This window comes from Mesocricetus auratus, unplaced genomic scaffold (genome assembly GCF_017639785.1).
Source record: "Mesocricetus auratus isolate SY011 unplaced genomic scaffold, BCM_Maur_2.0 Super-Scaffold_100004, whole genome shotgun sequence".
NCBI lineage: Eukaryota > Metazoa > Chordata > Mammalia > Rodentia > Cricetidae > Mesocricetus > Mesocricetus auratus.
In genome coordinates this window covers 28,158,978-28,181,421 of record NW_024429189.1, presented here as the reverse complement: position 1 = coordinate 28,181,421, position 22,444 = coordinate 28,158,978, and the positions used below count along the sequence as shown (strand labels likewise).

Sequence of the window (22,444 nt, the reverse complement as noted above, 5' to 3'; positions counted from 1 at the left end):
TTCACAACAATTCTCAAAAAAAAAAAATCCCTTCCTAGGTTACTAGCCATTAGGCTGGCATGAAGCTTGAGTGGATGGATGGAGGGTACTGTCCTTCCTTCTTACTTCCTCTAACATTGACTCTGAAGGCATTGCCAATTTCCTTTCAAGACACTGGCAGAGAGGGAGCTCCTACTGCCACCCAGAAGCAGGAACTGAGTAGCAGTAGGGTCCATAGGACACTCTGGGCTCAGATCAATGAGCTGCAGGTACAGAAAGGAAGTTATGGCCCATGGAGCTCCCCTCCTTTTTCTGTTACCACTCAAACTGTTTGGGAGTAGGGCAGAGCTTAGAGACGTGCAGAGGTGATGGAATTGCATTCTCTGTTCTATGTATGTGCTGCTGTGCTTTCTCTCTGAGACCCTAGCACAAAGGCCTCCTAAAATACTGTGTCCTGGTGGCCTAGTCCTTACCTCCCCTCCATCCTGACTCTGTACTGGGATGACAGTGGTTTGTCTCGGGGTGAGCATTCAAACAGACCTGGGGAAGTCACATAGTATCCACCTGGTTTCTTATTAGAAGATGATAGTGTTGGTGAGTTAGATATCAGCACAAACACTGGGAAAGGAAATTATTTTTTTTCTCATTCTTGCAATTCAGGATATAACTTCTCTTAAGGAATAGAGACAACAAATTCATCAAGCAGCGCTGTTACGTACACCTGAAATTGCTGGCGATCTCGGGCTTTTCTGGAAATTAACCTTCTCAGATCAATGTTTAATTAATGAGCCTGCCTCTTGCTGAAAAGGCAGAGACTCCAGGAGGAGTAGGCTCAGACGTAGAGTTCTGTAAGCACCACAGCTCGCTCTTTGGTGTCACCAGTGCTTACCTATGAGCTCCTTGTTCCGAACATCCAGTGCCATGTTCCTCAAGGCGGTGGCCACAGAAGACACAACTCTGTCATTGTCCATCCTCAGAAGCTCAACAAGGATGGGGAGCCCTTTTTCTTTCCGGACAGCTGCCCGGATGTAGGCCGCGAACTGGTGAGCAGAACAAGGCATTAGTGAGTGAAATGTGGCGATCCACTGTCCTATGCTACAGCATTCTGAAAAGATAAACTAAAATGAAATGTTTTCTCTCCAGTGGAGATTAAATCAGCGCCACAGTTTGGGAGAGAGACAGGCTGGGATGGCTGATTTAAAAAGAAATCCCTCAAAGCCTGAAGATCTCAAACCACCATCTGTCAGATTTCTGTATAGGACGGAGAATGCCGTGATTACTTTCCCTTGCAGATATAGAAACACAATTAAGGAAGGAGCCCCCTGTTTTCTTGGCAGTTGGCCCCATGCCAGGTCCAGAGGCTGGAAGTGGGATGGCGCAGCCAGTCCCTCAGCATCCATTAGAGGGAAGCCTGGCTGGCTCCACTGAGCTAACTTATATTTTAGGACATGCTCCACCAATACTGGTAGCCAGTCAAAAAGATTGCTAGAAAAATTCCTGTACTCAGAAGAGAGAGAATTCTCCAGACATCAGGCACGGTAGCTCATATCCATAGGCTTGGGTGCAAAAGGCGTTCTCACTCAACATTAACTGGCTCTTTTTGAGCACCCCGTGAACTGGAAAGCAACACTAAGCTGTTGCCGAAGAAGCAACAACAAAGCCATGTTACAAAGTAGACTAAGAGAATTCAAAGAAGTCGTTCACGTAATGGTATTTTCCTACTGTGGACAAAGCATGAGGACAGCGATCCATTAGCTCTCTGCAATTACTGTTAATGCTAAAATATATGATTGACTGCCCAGTTTCTTGAATTCTAACAGTGCAGATTATCTTAATAATATACATGGCAGGAAAAGATGCCTTCCAAAGATTCAATTAGCATTCATCGTAGTAAATGATAATTTTATTTTTCAAATCAAATTAAATCTGCAGGGAGGAAATAAGTACAAGGCTTGCTACTACAGACAGCACTGGGCCAGTGTGATTAGCTTCCTGGGACTATAGGCCCCACTGGAGACTGCCCAGCCCAGCGAGCCTTTCCGTAAATAGCTGTCCCTCGATGGTATAGGCAGCCATGGCTATAACGATATATGACCCACATATGTAATATATATTTCTTAACTTTTCATTATGTGAGTGTGTGACCAGAAGAGGGCATCAGCTTGCCTAGAGCTGGAGTTAAAGAAAATTGTGAGCCCCTGATGTGCTGCTGGGAACCAGGCTCCTGTCTCCCTCAACAAGCTTTCTTAACTACCCAAAGGCCTGAGATTTTTGAGTGACTACTTTTGATATTGAAAACCATTTAAATACAATGTCTGTATTTAAATTAGCTTGCCACGCTAGTTTTACTTACTGAATTTAAATTCTACAAAACTCAGTCACATGTTTTAATTATTATAATTTTATCATCAAGCAATTCTTTGGCCACACAACAAAAATCTTCTATGCCAGGAGCTGCCCTTGGCCTTTGTTTTTTTATCACCTTGTTCAGTGTTCCCAACCACCTGGTAAGGTGAGTACAATATTCATTTTATCCCAGAGGAAGATGGAGGCTCGGGGTTCTTCACAATCCAGTCAGCCCCTAGCACTAAGCTATAAGCACTTTAGGAACAGCAAATAACCACACAGGCTTGGATAACACCACACCACACATATTTGTAGAGACTCTACAGAGTTCCGTCATGGAGAATAGAGTCCTAAAGGGGCCTTGTTTTCGGTAGAGTGGGACAAGGAGCCAAAACAAGCATTATAATCACCCTTTCACACAAGGACTGCCTGGAAGACGACAGATGACATCTAAAGTTTTAAGAAACTGTGGTAACAAAAGGAAACCACCTCTGTGTTCACAAGGTTACACATGCGTAAAGACACTCCGTATATTCTGGAGTGGTCCCGGAGGCATGGGTGATCACACCAGCTATGCCTAACCTCAGCTCGAACCAGGTCTCCGTTTTCTCTCACTGTGATGCGTGTGGCATGGATCACACAAGGAACCCAAGCCTCTATTTTTCCTTGACCTCACCCAATGCATAGCTACAGTGTCCGCACCACTTATTTGTCACTCTTCTGCTTAAAAGTGCAGTTCAGTGCCCCCTTGTCTGTGGCCAGCCCCCACTCCTGAAGCTCAGCATCCAGTTCTGGATACGATGGCCAGCTCTGAGGCAGCAGCCACTCCTTGTCCTGTCTGCTTTGCCCCCGAGCAGCCTGTAGTCTGAAGCCACTGTCCTTTCCTCAGATGCTTTTCCTACTGTCCCGTTAATCTCTCCATCACCTCCTCCTCTCCACCCCATCCTCAGACCCTGCTAGCTTAGTTCGTTCATCCTGCAGGAAGCCTTCCACTCCATTCTCCCCTCCTCCCACCAGGCCAACCTGGAAGTCTTTCCCGGCCACACAGCATGGATCTTGTGGAAACTACTCCATTTGCACATCAGTCTCGGCTGTCCAGGGAAGGGACTCTATCATATTCACTTTAGGATGTCCACAGTGACTTCTTGGCTCCTCCCCACACCCTCTTAGCCCCCTTCTAAGGACAAACTCTATAATCAAGTGTCCCTTCCACCACTGTGGTTCATCTGACCACAAGGACAGAGACAAATGTGGACAAGGAGGAAACATCCCACCTTCCAGTTGCCAGCAGAGAGGTTCTGGAGAGATCCGGCAGAGCCTTCCAAGGTGGCTGGGTTGGAACTTTCTGCTAACAGAGTCAGGTACGGTTTTACCACTGACGGGTGCCACAGCATCTCCACCCCTTTGGGGGACTTGGACAGTCCAGGGATAGGCCCGACTCCATCCCACTGAAAGACAAATGGCACACACGTAAGTGAAAAGGAAGTGGACAAGACCTCTGACTGCTCAAACTATTCATTTTGCTGGGCTCAGCTAAGTAGCAATAATCTCCTGCCAGTTATAAGACTTGTCCTGTCCAGTGAATAGAGAAGTAAAAGCTAACTTGATCCTCTTGTGGAGTTCTCTTTTTCTTCTTCTTTTTCTTCCCCCAGCAGCTTGGCTCTGAGTCTTTGCTGGGAGACTCTTTTCCTAGTAAGTCATCCAGTTCATTTAGTCCAAGCAGTCGGGCCTGCGGGACTTCCAGCTCCAGCCGATATGACAGGTTCCTCAGGGTACACACACAGTTCTCCACCGTCTGAAACGCAGCACAGTGTGTAATTAAAAACATCACCCCAAACACTGGCACCAAATACACCAACAGGAAATAAATGGAGAACAAAGGAGATGCTGCAATATTTATGTGAATATGCCACCCTCTAAGGAAACAATGTTGTGGGCCAGGGTGCAGCTGTAAACTGAAGATTTGGCTTTATGCTGACGAGGACACAGTAGCTGTGTTCAGTGTCACAGGGCACTCATGACGCTGTGGCCACACTCCGGCCCCTGTGCAGACCCTCAGTAGCACAGTAGTCTTCTACCTGGGTGTCTGGGACCAGTCCTGTCACAGGCCTTACTTACTTCTGCCGCCTCAGTTTCTGATCTCCCATCTCTGAGGAATACAATTTCTTTTGTTGACATTTTGCCTTCTGCACCTGGACTTTTGTACTTTAAATCTTTAATTATTGGCCAACTGTCACTTCAATTCAGATGTCTAAAGTCAAGGTTAGAGTCGGCCTACCTGGCAAGTTCACCTTCCCAACTTTCTGCTTCTCTCAATTTCATCTTCAGGTCTTGTTCAAAGAGGCTCAAATAAAAACTTGGCTGTTACCTCCCTCCACCTCAAGTCTATGGCTCATTATCCTGTCCTCTTTCAGATTCATCTTAGTGACCCAAGATCTACCAATGGTCTCTCCTTACCCAGCCCGTTCCAACTCCACACAGCATGCACTCCTCAGAACTCCTGGCATTCTAGTTCTGTCTTCCTGTCTTCCACAGCCCCTGGGGCAGAACTTACTAGAGTGTCACAGAAGACTTGGGGTGGGGCTAGGGTGTATCTGTGTCTAGAAGTAGGAAATGTGGCATGGGAGAGAGCACAGGGCTGTCACCTGAAAATGAGCACCTGGGAACTACAGAGAAATCCTGGGCCCGGGGGAGATCCTTCACCAGTCACCCAGTTCTGTGGTTCTACGCCTGCTATGTTGCCACACCAATTCCAACTTGTAATGCTTAGAGGGGTTCATCCTTTGGTCTGGAGAGCAGCTCCAGAATCTCAGAAACTGGACTGAATGAAAGCAGTTAGGCAGCGGCTGCCACCTGCTAGCTGGAGTGTAGGTGGCTAGGACACTGACCTTGCTGTCGTAATCAGAAGTGTTCACACACGTGTGGATCACATACAGCAACGAGTCCACCAGCCCTTCACAGGACCGCATCTGCTTTCGCGCTTCCTCCCCCGCAGAGCTGAGGTTCCTGAGTGGACAGAGACGTGGGACTGCTGAGATCAACAACTTACCCTTCAGCCACGAAGCCTGACCTGAATGATCCCCACTCAAGAATGGCAGCAGACAGCAAGCAGTCATTGCAAGGTGACTTGAGATACTTGAGATCCTGAACTTTAGCATCTGAAGCATTCTCAACATTGGCCAGAACCCCATGACACCCACAGACAGAGAGCATGACACTTGATCTCACAATTCCCCGAGGCCATTATTTAGTGGCCATCTTCACCAGCTTCATCATAGGCAAGTGGAAGGATGAGGAAGAAATGAATTGTCCATTAAAGCAAACAGAAAAGTGGCTACCACATAGAAGGCAGGATGTGTTTACCCACTGCGGCCATTGTTTTGGGGTCTGTTCTTCCTCTTATGTTAGTCATTACATTCACATTTAATTATATTAAATATGCTACATGAGATGCAACCTTAAACCATCAATAAGCAAATCCAATCAGCCCCAACTTATAATCCTTTCAATTCCAAAAAACTCAAACCAAAAACCTTAAAGTTATTTTGGGTCTCATTTGAGGTCTTGTTTTTGTTTTCCTTTCTTTGTCTTCCTTCAAATGTGGATACCAGATTATAAGTCTCTATTTTTATATTCTATTTTATATTCTATTTACTAGATAATTAACAATGAAGTAAGGCAAAGTGAGAATTTGCGAAACTGAACTGAATGCATCTCCTGTGCATTGCTCCACCGACACAGTCATTCAACAGCTGACCCATCCCGCCCCATTCTCCCTGGGCTTCCAGCTTTCCTCTGGGCCTCTTCTGAGAGCGACCTCCCTTGGTCTTAGCTTTGTTCCTTTTGTCTTTATCTTTGCACTTTCCTGGGTGCCTTTTTTCGCTTGGTGTCTTTACCACAACCTATGACCGATGATGAGTAAATATCTACCTTTGCCTGACCCTTGAGAACACATATACCTGATTTATTGACATTACTACACAGATGGCTAATTCAATTTCTCAAAATGGACATGGCCAAAACTTCCAGCAACTCCCTCACTTTCCTGACTCCAGTAGTACATTCATCCAGCAGGGCAGTCAACGATTGTGATGTAACCCTTGCCTCCATCTCTTATTTCAATCCATTAGCAAACTCTGTTAGCTCTTCTTCAAAAACCTGTCTGTAGTCCCTGGCCCAGGCTTTGTCTGTAGCATACCTGGAGCACTGCAGCAGTCTAATCTCATTTCCATTTCTGCCTCCACTCAGTCTTCCACAGAACAGAAAAAGCCCTCCCCATCACTCCCTGCTTTAATCTCTCATGGCTTTCTATAGTAGTTGAAATAAAGGACAAACCCCTTCCATTCCACAGAGATCTGATACCATCCACAGCCACTCTGCCCTTTGTTCATGGAGCTAGCTCATCCCTTTACATTACCAGTGACTCGTCCTCCTGACCCTACTCCTCAGATGAGGGGCTTCTGTGGTATGTGATGGCTATTCTTGGTTGTCAACTTGACCACATCTGAATGAACTAAAACCCAAATCACTGGGCACAGCTGTAAGGGAGTCTTCCTTGATTAAATCAATGAAGTGGGAAGACCCACTTCTAATCTGGATCTCTGAGGTGGGAAGTGGCCACCAAGAACTCACTAATAATTCTTACTTCACCATTACTTTTCATGGTGCCTACATCATCTTCCTGTTCTCAATTTGTGTCTTGTTCCATGCTGGTTTTACACAAGTGACATTTACTGAGGATTACAGCAGTTGTGCTAGAGCCAATGTTGCTTCCTAATCTGGGTACTCACTGGAGTGGGGGTGGGGTGGGTCACACTCCTGGATCCAGGGTGGAGGATGGGATGCTGTTTCCTGCTGACTACAGGCTAAATGACCCATCCAGGACCAGCAACATGAGAGCCTTCTGTCGCAGTGCAGAAGGCTTCGCAACAGTAGCCCAGGTCCTCTCCCTATGGCTCAAACTCTCTGCCCCAGAGGTGCTCACATGTTTTATTTTTGTTTTTCCTTTCAGGGCTGGGACTTGAACTCAGGGCCATATGCACTACAGTATGATCACCTCTATTCTGTAGACTAACCCTAAAGCTCACAGTGGAACCAGAAAGCTGGGCTCTGCAGATGCCCCTGCCAATCTGCCGAGGCTTCTGTTTCATGTGCCTAGTGCAACATGAGGCTGGGGAACAGGGTCACATGTGACTGCCTAGGCAAACAAGGAGCTGTTCCAAAAACATAAAAGAATCACAGATTTTATGTTAAAGGTATTGACTAATGAGCAGCATTTGGGCCGGCTTATTTATAGAACTCAAAAGCAATAGCTGTTTAAGACACACAACCCTTCTCTTTCAAAGCAACACAGCAAACCTGAACTTTGGTGACCGTAGTTGGAACTGAAACCAGGCCACACCAGGTCTGTAATAAGTATGTGATAGTCAGGAAAAAAACAACTACAGTAGAGAGTACTGGACTGTCGCAGTGCCCTCAGACTAATGGGCCTTTTGAAATAATTCACGGAAGAGTCACATGTGAGACAGTTGTCTTGGGGCTACCAGCCTGTGCTCACAGTGTTTCCTCACACAGTGACAAATTCCCCACTCCGCTATGAGGGAGAACCATCCCCTTTGGGATGTTTAGCCAGACAGCACCTTCTATAGCCGATGTACTTATGACACACATTCTTGAATCACGTACCTAATTGGGAAGAAAGTACTCACCTCAGGCAACCTGTCGTGTTCCGCAGTACCAGTGAGGTCTGAAATTTAATTTTATGATCATCATCAAAGGAAGAATTATTCCACCCAGAATGTGGAACGATCACAGTGTTCGTTAAGGTTGAGAGAGCATCTCGAATGATTGTCATCTTTACAGCATCGCATGAGGATAAATTCCAAAGAACTCCTAAAAAGAGAAGTTGCAAGTGAAAATGATCAGATTTTGCAGTTTTAAGGCAGAAACAATCACAGGAGCTCTACCTGACAGGAACCTAACCTGCTTCCACATCTATGCTCCACATTTGCAACTGGACGGGGATGAACCTGTGCTAAGTGCTGGACACACACATGCTGGCTTCTACAACGTGTTTCAAAGGCTCAAGACTCACTTTCCAGTTTTAGAGCTCTATTCATCTATTAGACAAGACAACTGCGGGCAAAGTAACTATTCCCAGGGGGAGGGTAAGACAGGGAAGTGACCCAAGTACAAGGGTCATAAATACAACATCCTGGATCGTCACAAAGGCTGCTTGCATTGCATAGTCCTTTATACTCAATGGCTGATATGACAAGCCTCTAGAATTTATGGTTAGACAAAATTCCTTTTCCCCAAAAGAGTGCCATATTTCTCTTCATTAAGCCTCCTTTCCAGTATTTTTAAAAACATTTTCACTTTGCTAGCAGGAAGCCCAGCTTCAACAGAGTTCCTGGAAATACAGTGTAGTTTGTATAGCATCCTGTAGTAACCAGGAGCATGGAGGGCCACTGTATTAGCTTCATTTTCCTCTTTAATGAATTTTATTATCATGTGATTGAGAACTGCAAGTACTGTCATTCCGTTTTTCATATAGGAGACAGTAATAAATGAAGGGTGTTAACGTATTGCCACAATTCCTTACGATTCATAGAGAAGTGGGAACGAATCTGAGATGTCATCTACTCTCACAGCATTTTTACATCAATGCACTTTGTTAAGTAAGAAGGAAGGAGGTGGGGAGGTAGCTTTCTTTGCCCAGAAGTATCCTAGGGCCCCACACTCCTGATGTTTGTGACAAGCTTCTCCAGGGGCTTCATGGAACCACAGAACTCATCAAGCACTGGGCCAGACAAGACTGAACACTGCTGTTCCAAATGCTGTGACCCGAGGAGCCAGCCTGGAGGCAGCCTGAGCAGCCTTCTCTGGATGTAAATTACCGGGAAGGTAGCTAGCAGACAGCAGCTTCTGTCTCTGTGGGAGGAGAGAAGGCAAAGGACAGCAGAAGGGTAAAGAACAGACCCCGAATGTATGTCCAAGGGCTGCCTTCGCTGCCATCACTGTGTGTAGAGATGTGGTCAGTGATGGAGACTGATGCTGTGTGTGCTGTGCTCTGTCTCTGTCTCTGTCTCTGTCTCTCCTCTCCTCTCCTCTCCTCTCCTCTCCTCCCCTCCCCTCCCCTTCCCTCCTCTCCTCTCCGATTTCTGGACCTCATTAATTTGGTTCCTCCCCCCACCTTCCTGAAGGACTTTCACCCTTGCCTTTCCCATACCATTCTGAGCACAGTCTCTCAGAACTTTATCTTGCGTGGTGCCTATTTAGTTGGATCCAGGCTAGTTCTCCTTTAAGAAGTGTGGTTTGGTATAAAAGGGAGATTTAGACAATTCACAATCTGGAAGATAAAACCCGGCTTTGTTTCTGAAAGCTGATTCTTCTCACTATGACCTTTGTTTACGTAACTGTATCAAGGCATACAGACACAAGGTTGTACTGAGAAGTCTGCACGGGTGCTTAGGAATAGAACCTCAACTCCACTGTCAGAGTTACTTCTCTATGGAGTGTTTAGGGCAGTGGTTGAACTCAGAGGTTTGACTAGATTATCTTAGTTGGGAAAGAACTGGCTCTGAATATGACCACATTTATCTTTACTGTATAGTGGCCTTCAATGTCTATTTCTTTTCCCATGTGAGACATTATCTGAACGTTTTCTTAGGGAGAAACATCGGAAGACGATGATAGACAAGACCCGAGAGTGAATTCTTGGTTGGTCTGTGCTGACCAAGGAACAGGAGAAAAGGAAGGAGACGAAGAGGGGCCTGAGGCATAGCAGAGTGGGGTCAAGGCTTTAACAGTCCCCGCTAATGAAGTCATCATACCGAACCCAGAGTGCTAGCAGTGACTGCCCAGGAGCATGAGTCAGCCACAGTGGCAGCCACAGCTCCCTGGCCATTGATGGGGAAAATGGTATTACCCAGAAACCACCTGCGCTGACAATTTTGGAGCATGTGATTCCTAACATGACGGCCGCAATTCTCTTTCTGTCAAAGCCTTTCACATTCCTCACTTCACAAAATACAACTCCTGGGACAGCTTCGATTTCCAATAAGCTGCTTCCTTCCTCACAGAATAAATGCAGTTCAGTCAAGTTAACTACAAGGCACAGTTTATGCAAAGCAACAGCCATTGTATCAGAGGCTGTAAGCATAAAATCAGATGTACAGTTTGCTACTCACTATCCAAGGGGGGGGAGGTCGGACAGAGGATGACCATGACTGATTCTAGGTCCCCTCTGTAGTTACCAAAGTGGACAGAAGCTCAGATTCTTTGCAATAAAGTGGTATTTGTAGTGTTTGCATATAATCTATGCTCACTGTCTACTGTAAATGCTGTATCTCTCAGCACACATACTCAGTGCAATGTAAACTCTATGTAAATATTTGTATACTATTATTTTTATTTGATTTTTTCTATTATATTGTTTCATTAATATTGTCCTGCTGTCAGTTGACTCTGTGGGTGCGTCTTATAGAGAGGAAGCTAGCTCATTACCTCTACAAGGAATTCAACAGTCTCCTCCAGAAACTTCAGGTGAAATCGCAACTGAAAAAGCGGAGGAGGGTTCAGGATGAGAAATTACCTGATGCTGGCCCCAGATTCCCTTGATTTTGTTCTGTCTGCCTTCACTCCTAGCTACACCTAAGCTTTATTTCTGGCAAGAGTGTATTTTTCATATTCCTGACTTCTTTCGGGGTGGGTCAGGGGGTGGGTACTCAACTAGAATTTTCCTAGGATTCAGAATGGTCAGTAGACTTGTCAGCCTGGGATTGACATCGGATAGTGTCTTCAAATTAACAAGAACAAAATCTTCATCACCTGATTTATGGTGGCTTTATTCTCCATGTGCTTACAGCTAAGATGTCCCCAACAAATTAACTTTCCCAGTCAATTACTTTATAGATGTGCAATTCTAAATGTGGATTTTTTTCTTAAAGGAAGATGAACATTTATACTTTTAAATTTATTTGGGCATGTTCCCTTTTATGCTTTGTTAAACATGTGCAGGACAGTCGGTACCTGTACATACTTGTTGATGGATTCGTCTTATGTCTTGTATTTGTTTATGAATCCCCCCTTTGTGTTCCTGCCTATCAGGCTTAAAGGACTGATTGTGACTTTCTTGAAACAATATTCAAGAGTGACCTTAAGGTTCATAACTGCAGAGAAAGGGCCAGAACAGTGTCCAGAACTTCATCAGAATTTGCTGGTGGATATATGCTCCCTTTCACACTGACCCACCGTCTCGAGGTTCCACCTCCCAGAATCTCTACAATTCCCATTCCTTAGACTGTGAGTCAGAAAGGAACAAGGCTGCCAAAATCAAAATGTCACGTTGTTTAAAGACATGCAACCCTCCAGTAGATGAGTTGATTATGCTATCTTTGGATCAACTGGAGTGACTTACTGCTCATAAAATTGACCTACAAGTGAAATTCATTCAGGCTTTCACTTCTGCAACCAAACAACGGGTCCCGTTTATTCATGATTTGAGAAAAGGAGATTCTGGTTTGCCAAGTATGTGGTGTTGACCCCCACAGCAGCAGCTTTGTTGTCCTACAGTTCGTGCTACACACCATGCATTACATCACCCTCTCATTCTGCCCTTTACAAGTCGCCCGAGCCCGTGGTTGGCCTGAACTAACCACTTCCAAGGCTGTAATAAATCTTTAAAGGGACTGGTTTTGATTTCCTACTCCCCAACCCCACAGTAGAGTTCAAAACAACTAGTTCTCGTCAACAAATACTAGAGGACATAAAGGCCTGAGTTAGGGCTTCTATGAATTTGGCTCTTCTACTCAAAGTCAAAGCATCATTCTTCCAGTTGGCTAATAATCCCTGGGTACACTCAACCCTGCTAGAGTAGTAAGAAAACCATGTTCTCTCCAGTTTCTCTAGGGATCCAGGACAACAGGCAGATTCTTACAAGAGCTGAGTGATGAGGAGAGAACACAGCAGCTCCCAGACATAGCAAGACAGATGAGAACAGGAAGAGCCATAGCCTGGCATTTTCCATCAACAAGAGGAGCCCCCAGCTCTGACACCCCAGTACAAAATTTCCTCCAAAATCATGGAGTGGCACATGCCATTACCTCCCTGCTCCCAAAGAAAAAAGTTAAAAGTAAGCTATGACTTGATTTAGGAAGCTGGGCATTTTATTTATTCAAAAGCAATTAGCTTTGTTCTGAGGACTGAGAATATACACATACAAATGAATTTAGAAAGTATTAGGGATTTCCGGGTGTGTTACAGAAAATGCTGCCTATTTTCTACCACAGAAAAAGTAGAGATAATCACGAGTAACCAATAAGCAAAATGAAATGCTGCCACGGGAGATGAAAGTTTGTTTTCTTCACAAAGAGCGAATAAAGTAATTAAAACACCATTTCACATCAATCCTACACTGCAGAATTTTGAAAGCGCCTGTGTTTAAAGCTGGCTGTATAACTAATCTAATGCCCAACTGATAGTTTTATTATTCACATTAGAAGCTGATTTTGCTGATTAATTAAAATAATAACAACTACTTGAAAGTGCAATTTTAAAAGAACATTAAAAAGCAAATAACATTTGAAAAGTGCTTTCGCTGGCGGCCTGAATACACACCAGTCGACAAACTTGCTTCTCTCTGGCAGGCAGGATCATTTTAAGCCATTTATGTTTATATTGCATTTAGCTTAGGCTCGTTCCAAATTGCCCAAAATCAAGCACCTGCAGACACCGTCAAAGGAAAAGCCTGAGAAGTACCAGTGCTCTTCACATACTCCTGGCTGTACCTTGTTAATCTCTGCGTCTGTCTGTTCTGTGCTGCAAAGTGAACGTACAGTGTCATGCATGCTCGGCCAGTGCTCTGCCTCTGAGCCACAGTCCCAGCCCTAAAAGTCAGTTCTTGATGTCCTTTGCTTCAGCTCCTTTCTCAAGATACCCACAAGGTAATCAAACTATCCCAGCCTCGGAGATGAGGATGAAGGTGACTTATCTTCCTGTCCAGTGTGCATGTGGCAGCTGAATAGGAATGGTGGCCATAGGCTCATAGATTTGAATGCTTGGTTCCCAGGGAGTGGCGCCACTAGGCGGTATATGTAGCCTTGTTGGAGGAAGGGTGTCACTGCAGCTGGGATTTGAGGTTGCAAATGCTCCAGCCTGGCCCAATGTCTCTTATCTTTTCCCGCTGGGTGCTGATCTGGATGGAGAACTCTCAGCACCATGTCTGCCTGCATGCAGCCATGCTTCCCGCCATGACAATGGACTAAACCTCTGAACTGTAAGCCAGCCCCAATTAAATGCTTTCCTTTTACCAGCTGCGTGGTCATGTGTCTCTTCACAGCAACAGAAGACTGACTAAGACAATGCCTTTGCTCCTGCTGCCTGGGGCAGCAACAATGCTCAGTATACATCATGCCCCCATTCTGACACTGTTGATCCATGGGCTCATGGTTCAGTCATGTACACCCACTCTACAAACATTCTTGAAAAGCAGTGGTGGAAATGTTATAGAGCAAATACAGTGATACAAGGGCTTCAGACTGTGCAGAGAGGGTGTGCGGCAATGTGTATTCCCACACGTTGATAACTGGGTAGGAAAAGCGCAAGCACCCGTGCGTCCGTGCGTGTCTAATCCAGGACCACAGCCTGCTTTGAAAGAGTACTCACTATTATTTTCCAGGCAGCCTTTGGCTGAAATGCTCAGAACCTGGGAAAGTCTCACCTCCTCTTCCCTGTGGCTGCTCCCTGAAGTCTCCCCTTTGCTCCAGTGATGCTCTTAACGAACCTCTGTGGCTTCTTGTTGGGGAAGATGTAGTAATGAATGCTACGGGGAGTACACTCAGCCACAATATGGTCACCTGCTTACTGCCTGCCAGTCTTAAACCTACAAACTGTAAATACCTTCTACCTTCTAAATTTACACCATCTCCACCCAACCACCACACAGGCTGAGTAACTAGTATAAAAATCCAAAATTTGAAATCCTTTAAAAGCTGATTTCAGAGGTTTAGATTAGGGATGCTAAATTAAGTCTATGTAAATATTTTTGAAATCTAGGTAATTAATTCTTTAGTTTGAAGCAGTTCTGACCCCTAGGATTCCAGGGAAAGGATATTCAACTTGAATAGATCTGTGCTGTCTAGTAGGGGAGCTGCCAGTCACAAGAGGCTAAGCGAACAACTGAAATGTGGCTAGTCCAGACTGATTTGTATAAGACACACATTAGATTATAAAGACTTGGTATAGAATCAATGCAAAGTGTCTCACAATTGATTTTCATATTGTTTAAAACTGACATTTCTAACTATTGGGTCAAATACATTATTAAAATTAATTCCACTGTCTTTGGTTTTGTCCTTTCTTAAGATGGCCACTGGAACACTTTAGAAGGGCATATGCAGCTCTGGTCACGCTTCTATTGGGTGCTGGTAGGTCCCTGGTTAAGCTGCATGCTCTCAGGAGGCCTTATGACAATGTAGGAAGAGCAATGGGCACAACTTGACTATGCCATCTGCCAGGCACTCTACACATGTCCTCAAAACCACGGAACACAGGCACCCTTTGTCACCAGGGAAGCAAGTATTCCATAAAGGAGATATGGCTGGATGCTTGGGCCTGTACGGAAAGCTGTCCACCTACCTCCAGATTCCAATCTCACACAATACTGAGTTGCCTTTCCCCTGGACGGCTTTAAATGATGGGAGCTTCTGTCTGGAAAGACTGGAGGTTATGGCACTGAGCTGCAGTGTGAAAGGTAGGCATCAGAAAGGAAAAGGGTGAGAGCCCTTAGGAAGACTGCCAGCAATGAGAAGAGCAAGAGTCGCCGGCCTCAGGGATAGCCTGGGATTGACAGGTGGGAGGTCTGAGTTGGTGACACTGGGGTTACTCCAGTGACACTGAGTCAGATATGGCAGTGTTTCTCGGCGAGGTAGTGAGGATCCAAAGGAGTGAGGAAGTGAGAAAAAGAATCACCTGTGACTACTCAGGGCTTGATTCAAGCCGCTGGTGGTGTTAAAGATGAGGCGACAGCCGCGCATGTGCAAAAACTACGGTGCTGTTGACAGAATAAGGGAGCCGAGGGGTGCTGAGGAAAGTGCACTATCAAAACGCCTGCCATTTGCAGCTGCAGACAATCGCTCAAGCTTTCTACCAGGACCACTATGCCATCAGCAAATTGTAGAAACGGAATGGAATTGGAATAATGGGAAAGCAATTATTATGAGAGGGACAAAAGTACTGCCTTCAATTATTAAAAAAATGCCTTTCTGTGGATAAATTCTGAGGAAAAAAAAATACCATGGTGGCACACAATAATTTCCAGGGTTCTGAAGGTTCGACACCTATGGGGAGGGCCCAATGGCCCTAGAACAGACTGTATACTGCTGCTCTTGACCTCAAGGCATGGGCCATGCCTCTTTCTTCCTGATAAGCCTTCTGGGTGGGAGCTCTTCCCTTGGCTCTACTTGTTTTGGCATGGCTCTGCCTGGTTCACCTGAGAGCTCCCTGGAATTTTCTATACATTTAGATGCATAGTCTCTGTCAGTTGTGGGACAGAACTTCCTCAAGTGTGGTTTTCGTGGTGCAAGGGGTGGCCTGAATCTGAGGGAAGGACAGCTGTGGAGAATGGAACACGGGGGCTAACTGCCCAGGGAGGGCCCCACCTATGTGCTCAATCTGAAGGTACTGGCTTCTACTACTCAGAATTCTTCCCACATGAAGTTCATGAGAGGGTTAGCTCTTCAGTGCCTATGTTTCTATGGTTTTCCAGTCATAAGGGTTGGTCTACAAACACTAGGGTTCCCTTTACAGGATTGCACTTGTATCTCTGCAGGTTCTCTACTGAAGTAATTTTGCCACTTGGTGGGTGTTTTGAAAGGATTAACGACACCATATGGTTATGTAGTTCAATATTCCTGGGAACGGTATTTCTTCAGGAAATATGCTTACAATCAGGAATGCTGAGAATTGCCCACAGGGGACACAAAGTTGGCTCCTTCTGTTGGAAGCTGGAACAAGGGAACAGACTGAGTAAGGGAAACGAGGAAGGTTCTGGGGCAGCGCTGGCAGGGAGTGCAGTGTCCCCAACTCCCACCCTTGTTCTGCTGCTGACAATTTCAGATTCTGACAGAGAGTTTGGTCATTTACACAAGCAAGGAGATTTACCAGACAGACACTTAAGTCATATATTCTACACCTGACTCATGTGCAGGGACACCGTCTCACCTTGACCTGCTCTAAATCGTCAATCTAGCAGTCTGGTGGCTGCAGCTTTGAGTGAGTAAAGCTGCACACTGCAGGGCATCAGACCGAATCAGACTATGGAAGGCTGAAGGGTGATATGGAATCTTCATGGGTGGGTCCCACCATCTTCATATTTATAAGCTGTCTGGGCTACCTATGGAGGGCACCACCACAGGCCTCTCCTTTGCTGGAAATTCTACTCTGACCAATGTTGGCCAACCAACTTCTCCAAGTGACTTCAGTTTCCCATTTGACTGCCTCATTTGCCTAGCACTCAGAAGTCCACACTCAGATATAAGGACCTATTCCATGCACAAGGGTGTATCATAGTTAGACTGTCATTCTTGACCGACTTAGAAGACAAAAGTCTCACTACAGCAAGCTGAAACTTTAGGATGATGTCAGGTCACTACCATGGCATAACTATTGGTAGAGTTCAAGGAGAGCTCCCTATAATGGGGGGTAAAAGTCAAGTAATTACTACTGGGATTTCGTTTGTTGGTCCCCAGAAAGGAGGGAAGTACTTGAAAACAGGCATTTGCGTGCCCAGAGCTGCTTCTGTTAAGCATTTCTCAGTAGCCTGCACTGGGGGACAGAGAATCTTAGCCTGTGTGTCAGGAACCTGACCTCCTGTGCCCAAGTTTCTCATCTGTGACTCAAGTTGGGTGGCTGTGCCTCTGTGGAACAGCTCTCTTCGGGGGCATTTTCTTGTTCTAAGTTCTTTATGAGCTAAGAGCTGGCCCATCTATAATGAACTATTTTGGAATATTTACAATTAAATACACTTTTTTGGGTTATTTTCTCATCACAAATTTCTATGGCTTGAAATGAGATAGAGAAAGAGGGGGAGGGTGGCCACAGACTAATGATGAATGACTTTGTTACTATTATTTTAAGTAGACCGGGTGGTGAGGATTCTTATTAATTTGGGCTGGGAAGTAGGAAGGGCTGTTGCTAGATTTCTGAAAATAACACACAGCTCCTCATATCTCAAGTGGTCCAGAAAAGCAAGACAGAAAGTAATGGACTGCCTCCTGTCTAGATCAGGTAACAAATGGCTTTATAAAAGGCTTATTAATGAGGTCAGGGAAGCAAGAATAGAACTTTTCATCCTGCAGTAATGTGGCTCTTTATACTACGAACGATTACCTCTTGCCAGGACCTACTGTTTGCTAACTCTTTGCCTGGCTCACCTGATTTTCCTTAGCCCAACACTATTTTATATGTATGTATGTATATATACATATATATGTGTGTGTGTGTGTATTGTTACTACACTTACAGCAAATGAATGATATCTTTTTTAGAATAGTTAAAATTTCTTCACTTGTATAGTAAAAATTGCCAGACTGAAACAAAGAGGACAAGAGGCAGGAAGACTTTAGACTTGAAAATATGGAGCCAACGATGAGGGAGGTGCAATGTGGATCATGCTCTGCATCATGTCTGCAACGCATGGCTCAAAAGCCAAATTTCAAGACTATCCACGTGGAAATATCCTACTAGCCACATGGATGAATAACCATTTGCTAAATTGGAAAGAGTGGATACGGGAGTTACATGAACTCAGTCTATTACTACTGAAGAACAAAGGCTACTTTCTGGTCCTTGAGGTTGGCATTACTAGGGGGGGAATAACAGTGTGACAGTGCTGGGACATCTAGTTCATTACAAAGCAGGCTTCCACAGCTTAAAATAGGGTGTTTCCAGAATGCCCAATAACTATAAACTCGTATTTCCCAGCTCATCAATACAATTTAATAATCCTGAACAAGTGGACTGACCATATCAATTTTAGGGACAAGATGCTTCCACCTTGTGGCCCAGAAGACAGTTACTTTCTAGCCCAGTGCAGAGGCAGCTAGCCTTTGCACAGCTTTTGCGTTGAAGCACAGTAACAGGAAAAGCCCCTCGGGGAAGGGAGGCCCACTCAAGGCCCCCTGCACACAGCAGTAAGTGCATGCAAAGCATAGCATATTACATTATGGAAAATGCTCAACACAATGAAGGGAACATCAGAGTCATGTTACACATTATAGAACCACTTTAATTAGCAAAGACAGCCATACTGTCTTGGGAAAATAATCTTGGCAAAATGCTTTGGATTTTTTCCCTTGAAAATGCAAATGTGGCCAAAAAATACATGCCCCAGGCAGGTACTACACTTAAAGTAAATGCAAGACATCTTTTTCAGAATAGTTAAAATTTCTTCACTTGTATAGTGAAAATTTCCAAACTGAAACAGAGGCCAAGGGGTTGAGGGTGGAGAGGATGACAACTTTAGACTTAATAACTAAGTTGAATTACTTAGTTTTGTGAATAACAGAAGACCTACTCTCAAGTGAATAGTGATTTCTTCAATTTATTATAGTTTATTGGCCTTAAACATTTTGTGATTCTAAGTTAATTTCAATTATCATTGATAAACTCCTAGTCCACACCTGCACAGGCCAAACACGAAGCCTGGAAAGCCATTGTCTTTGTGGATGGCACTGGCTGAATACTGAAAACCAGACAGATAATACTGTTTTCAGGGAGGGTTTTCTAGAACACTGGCAGCTGTGTTTCCCAACAGCTCCTGGTGAGGAGGGGTCCAAGGGGCTGGGGGTAGGGCTGTTCTTATGAGCTCTCCAGCTTGGTGCCGCCTCAATCCTGACAAATGTGCTGCTGCTTTCGGGACAAGATCGATGCTCAAGCTTATACTCAGAAGTTATACAAGTCACCTTTATCAACACACAAAGATACACAGTGGGGCCAAGTGTGGACGTGCGTGGTACAGAGACTCATGTCTTGCTTGGGTGGCGGGTCAGGCTAGAGGAATTTGAGACCCTAACCCTTTCAACCCCCTGCGATTCTGCAGTTTAAAGAACTTGTAAATACTTGACTTGGAGAAGTGTTAATGAAAGAAGGGTCTAAGATCTCCCTGATGCTTCCTGCTAGAAGACACATCATGGTTTGCTCCTATATTTCTTCTGAATGAACACCAGGAAGTCTAGTACTACCAAATGTTTCGACCGAGAAATGGAACTACTAACTTTCTCCCTAGGTCTTGGGCTTTAACATATGTGTACAAATATCATGACCACCCCACCCCAAGTAAGTTTTCTAGACTCATAGTATGACTTGGTAGTTTCATATTAACCAGATAACATTTACACAGAAATCAAGCTGAGAGGAGTAAATAGCTTTTGGGAACTGGAAATGCATTTCTTAAGTCTTCCACATAGGAGATCTGAATGATATGTCTTCATATTGATCACTCACTTTCCAATATTTTGAAAGGACTATCTCATAAGCAACCATTCCACTTAAAATCATTACTGGCTACAGTATCTTGATTTCCTCTACATATACAAATGGCTGAAAAAAATGTTTCTTAAAAGTCAAAAAAGTTTCTGGCAAAGGGTCCAGAAGAAATATCAGAAGGTGTTTGTGGTTTATACTGGAAGAGTCCATGAAGATATAGGTGTCTAAAATATGCACTCACATTCTTCTTTTCAAGGCCAGGGCCCATCCTTAGAAAACCTTGTGTTTTAAACAAATAGAAGAGGCCAACATACAGGAATGATGAACGGAGGCAAGTATCTGAGTGAGCAGTCGGCCAATATGCCCCAGGCAAAAGGACATGAGTCCTTCTGAAGTACAGACTGTCTTTACTTCAAATCAGATTGAATTACTTTTAAATAATAAAAAACAAAAAAAGGAAATCACTGAACTTTCATGTACTTTTCTTCATGTTTAACATTAAATCTTATAAATCCTTTGAGGTCTGCTCAGGAAAGACAACATAACAATTTCAGACAAGGAAAATATTAGCAGTGAAAAGTCCACCAAGGTCTTATTTCCTCTATGAGAAATTATGAGAGAAGAACAGAAAATAAACCACATATTATGGATGTCAGGACCATGCCATGAAATATCTAGCTACTTAAACAAGGGAACCAAGCATGAATGCCTAAGTACTGATATGCACATTAGATGCTACGGAGAGAACATTGCAAATGTCTTCTGGGGCATGGCCTCAGTTGTGAGCAACAGCTAGCCCAGCATATCATTGATCACTTAAAACACTGCTTCCAATGGCTTTCTCAAGGGCACCATGCAAGGGCACAGTCTAGAGTGTTTCCGCATTCCCTCTAGACAGGAACACTTTCTCTACCCACCTGTAACAAGCTCTCTTACTTCTGCATCTATAGATTTTCTCAACAGTCGCAGCAAGGCAGGGATCCCACCAACATTCTTCATTGCTATTTTATTTTCATCTGTAGACTTGCCAAACACAAGGTTTCGGAGGGCACCACAAGCATTCTTCTGAACTTCCAAAACCCTGTGATCCAAAAGGTCGACCAGATGCTTGATTCCTCCTAACTTGTATACCTGGAATGAAAAAAATTAGGTGCCAGGCCTGAGGGATATGCGATAAACTAAGAGCTGGACAAGTCTGCTATGGTGAGATCATGGAACACACCTGCTGAAAATTCGAAGGCCACTCTCTAGGATGGCACTACTTTCCTGTGTGCAGGGCTTAAAGAGAAGGGAGAGCTGGGGGGTTGGCACCTGCATGCAGACCACAGTCACATGCCGGGTATCTGCATACACACTGGGCCCGGCACTTTCACTGTCTGACGTGAGCACACAGACGCTCAGCAGGAATACAAGAAAGGGTTCTGGACCTGGCTCCAGGCTCCTCACCTCACATGCTTTTCCATTTGGGAATTCTTTAGTATTTTACTTGCATGCCATTAGGCTTTATTCATATTCACCTTTAGGTCTGCAGCTATTGAGCAGATACTAAATGCCAATGCCATTGCAGGAGGATAAGGGCTGAAATATGAACAAAATCTACATGCCACAGAATGCTAGCCAATAACTAGTAACTCACTGTTTCCATAAACACCAAAATACTTGTCATGATCAGAACCCTGTGAGATGCAGTATCTCCATAGTTCAGTGAATGCAGTATTTTTTTTTCTAATCGATTCTTTGAAAATATTTCTAAAGCTCAGATTAAAGTGATTTTTCCTTCATGTTTTATAAATATGCTAAGTGGGCGAGCTTTGACAAGGCCAAAAGCACTTCAGGATTTCCTGAGAGGCAATGAAATGTGCAGTCAAGAAGGAAAGGGGGTCTGGAATCACCTCAAAAAGAAATTTTATTCTTTTAGTATTTTTCATGGTGCTAAGAATTGAACTTATGGCCTTGCAAGCAAGTACTGTGACACCACCAACACCCTCAAACCCTAGTCATTTTGTAACTATTTTTCAAAAACTGTTATTACTTTACGTGTATGGGTGTTTTGCCTGCATGTGTATATGTGCAACATGCGTGTGCAGTACCCATAAAAGCCAGAAGAGGGCATTGGGTTCTTGCTAAATGGTATTCAGATGGCTGTGAACTGCCATGTGGGTGTTCAGAAACAAACCTGGGTCCTCGGGATGAGCAGGCAGTGCTCTTACCCACTGAGCCATCTTCCCAGGCCCAAAAGTCCCCAGTTATTTTTAAATTAAAAGCAAGCAGCTGCTAAGTGGGAGTCACGTGAGCCCACAGCACGGTGGGGTCCGGGTCTGTACCTCCATTTTCACTTTGTTGTCACCGAAGCACAGGTGTTGCAGGTAGGCTGCGGCGTTTGCCTGAACGGATGGGAACTGGTGTTGCAGCATGTGAATAACTTCTGGCAGCTCAGGATCACGCCAGGCAAACTCCCTACATGGAAGAGATATAGCTTCAGAAAGGAAGCTCCAAGAGGAACAACACATTTCTGATAGACGAGAAAAGTTTAGCAGAGGCAGGATTAGAAGTTACAAAAAATCCTAACGTATTTATTCGGAAATGATTTCTCCCAATCATGTATACAGAGGCCCAAATGCTTAAGATCCCA

The 22,444-nt window shown here is 44.5% G+C and overlaps 1 protein-coding gene across 17 annotated transcripts in view; it reads right to left on the bottom strand.

Moving 5' to 3' along the window:
- The window catches only part of Pkp4 (plakophilin 4), a 204,532-nt gene that overhangs the window by 11,870 nt on the left and 170,218 nt on the right, over window positions 1–22,444 (bottom strand). For all 17 annotated transcript variants that reach the window (XM_013112630.3, XM_040745384.1, XM_021226564.2 and 14 more), the window contains 7 exons: window positions 22,137–22,269; window positions 20,730–20,943; window positions 8,034–8,217; window positions 5,214–5,331; window positions 3,929–4,120; window positions 3,600–3,773; window positions 869–1,019 (listed from right to left, as the gene is read on the bottom strand). In XM_013112630.3, the coding sequence (XP_012968084.1) occupies window positions 869–1,019; window positions 3,600–3,773; window positions 3,929–4,120; window positions 5,214–5,331; window positions 8,034–8,217; window positions 20,730–20,943; window positions 22,137–22,269 (1,166 nt within the window). The remainder of the gene's footprint in view (window positions 1–868; window positions 1,020–3,599; window positions 3,774–3,928; window positions 4,121–5,213; window positions 5,332–8,033; window positions 8,218–20,729; window positions 20,944–22,136; window positions 22,270–22,444) is intronic.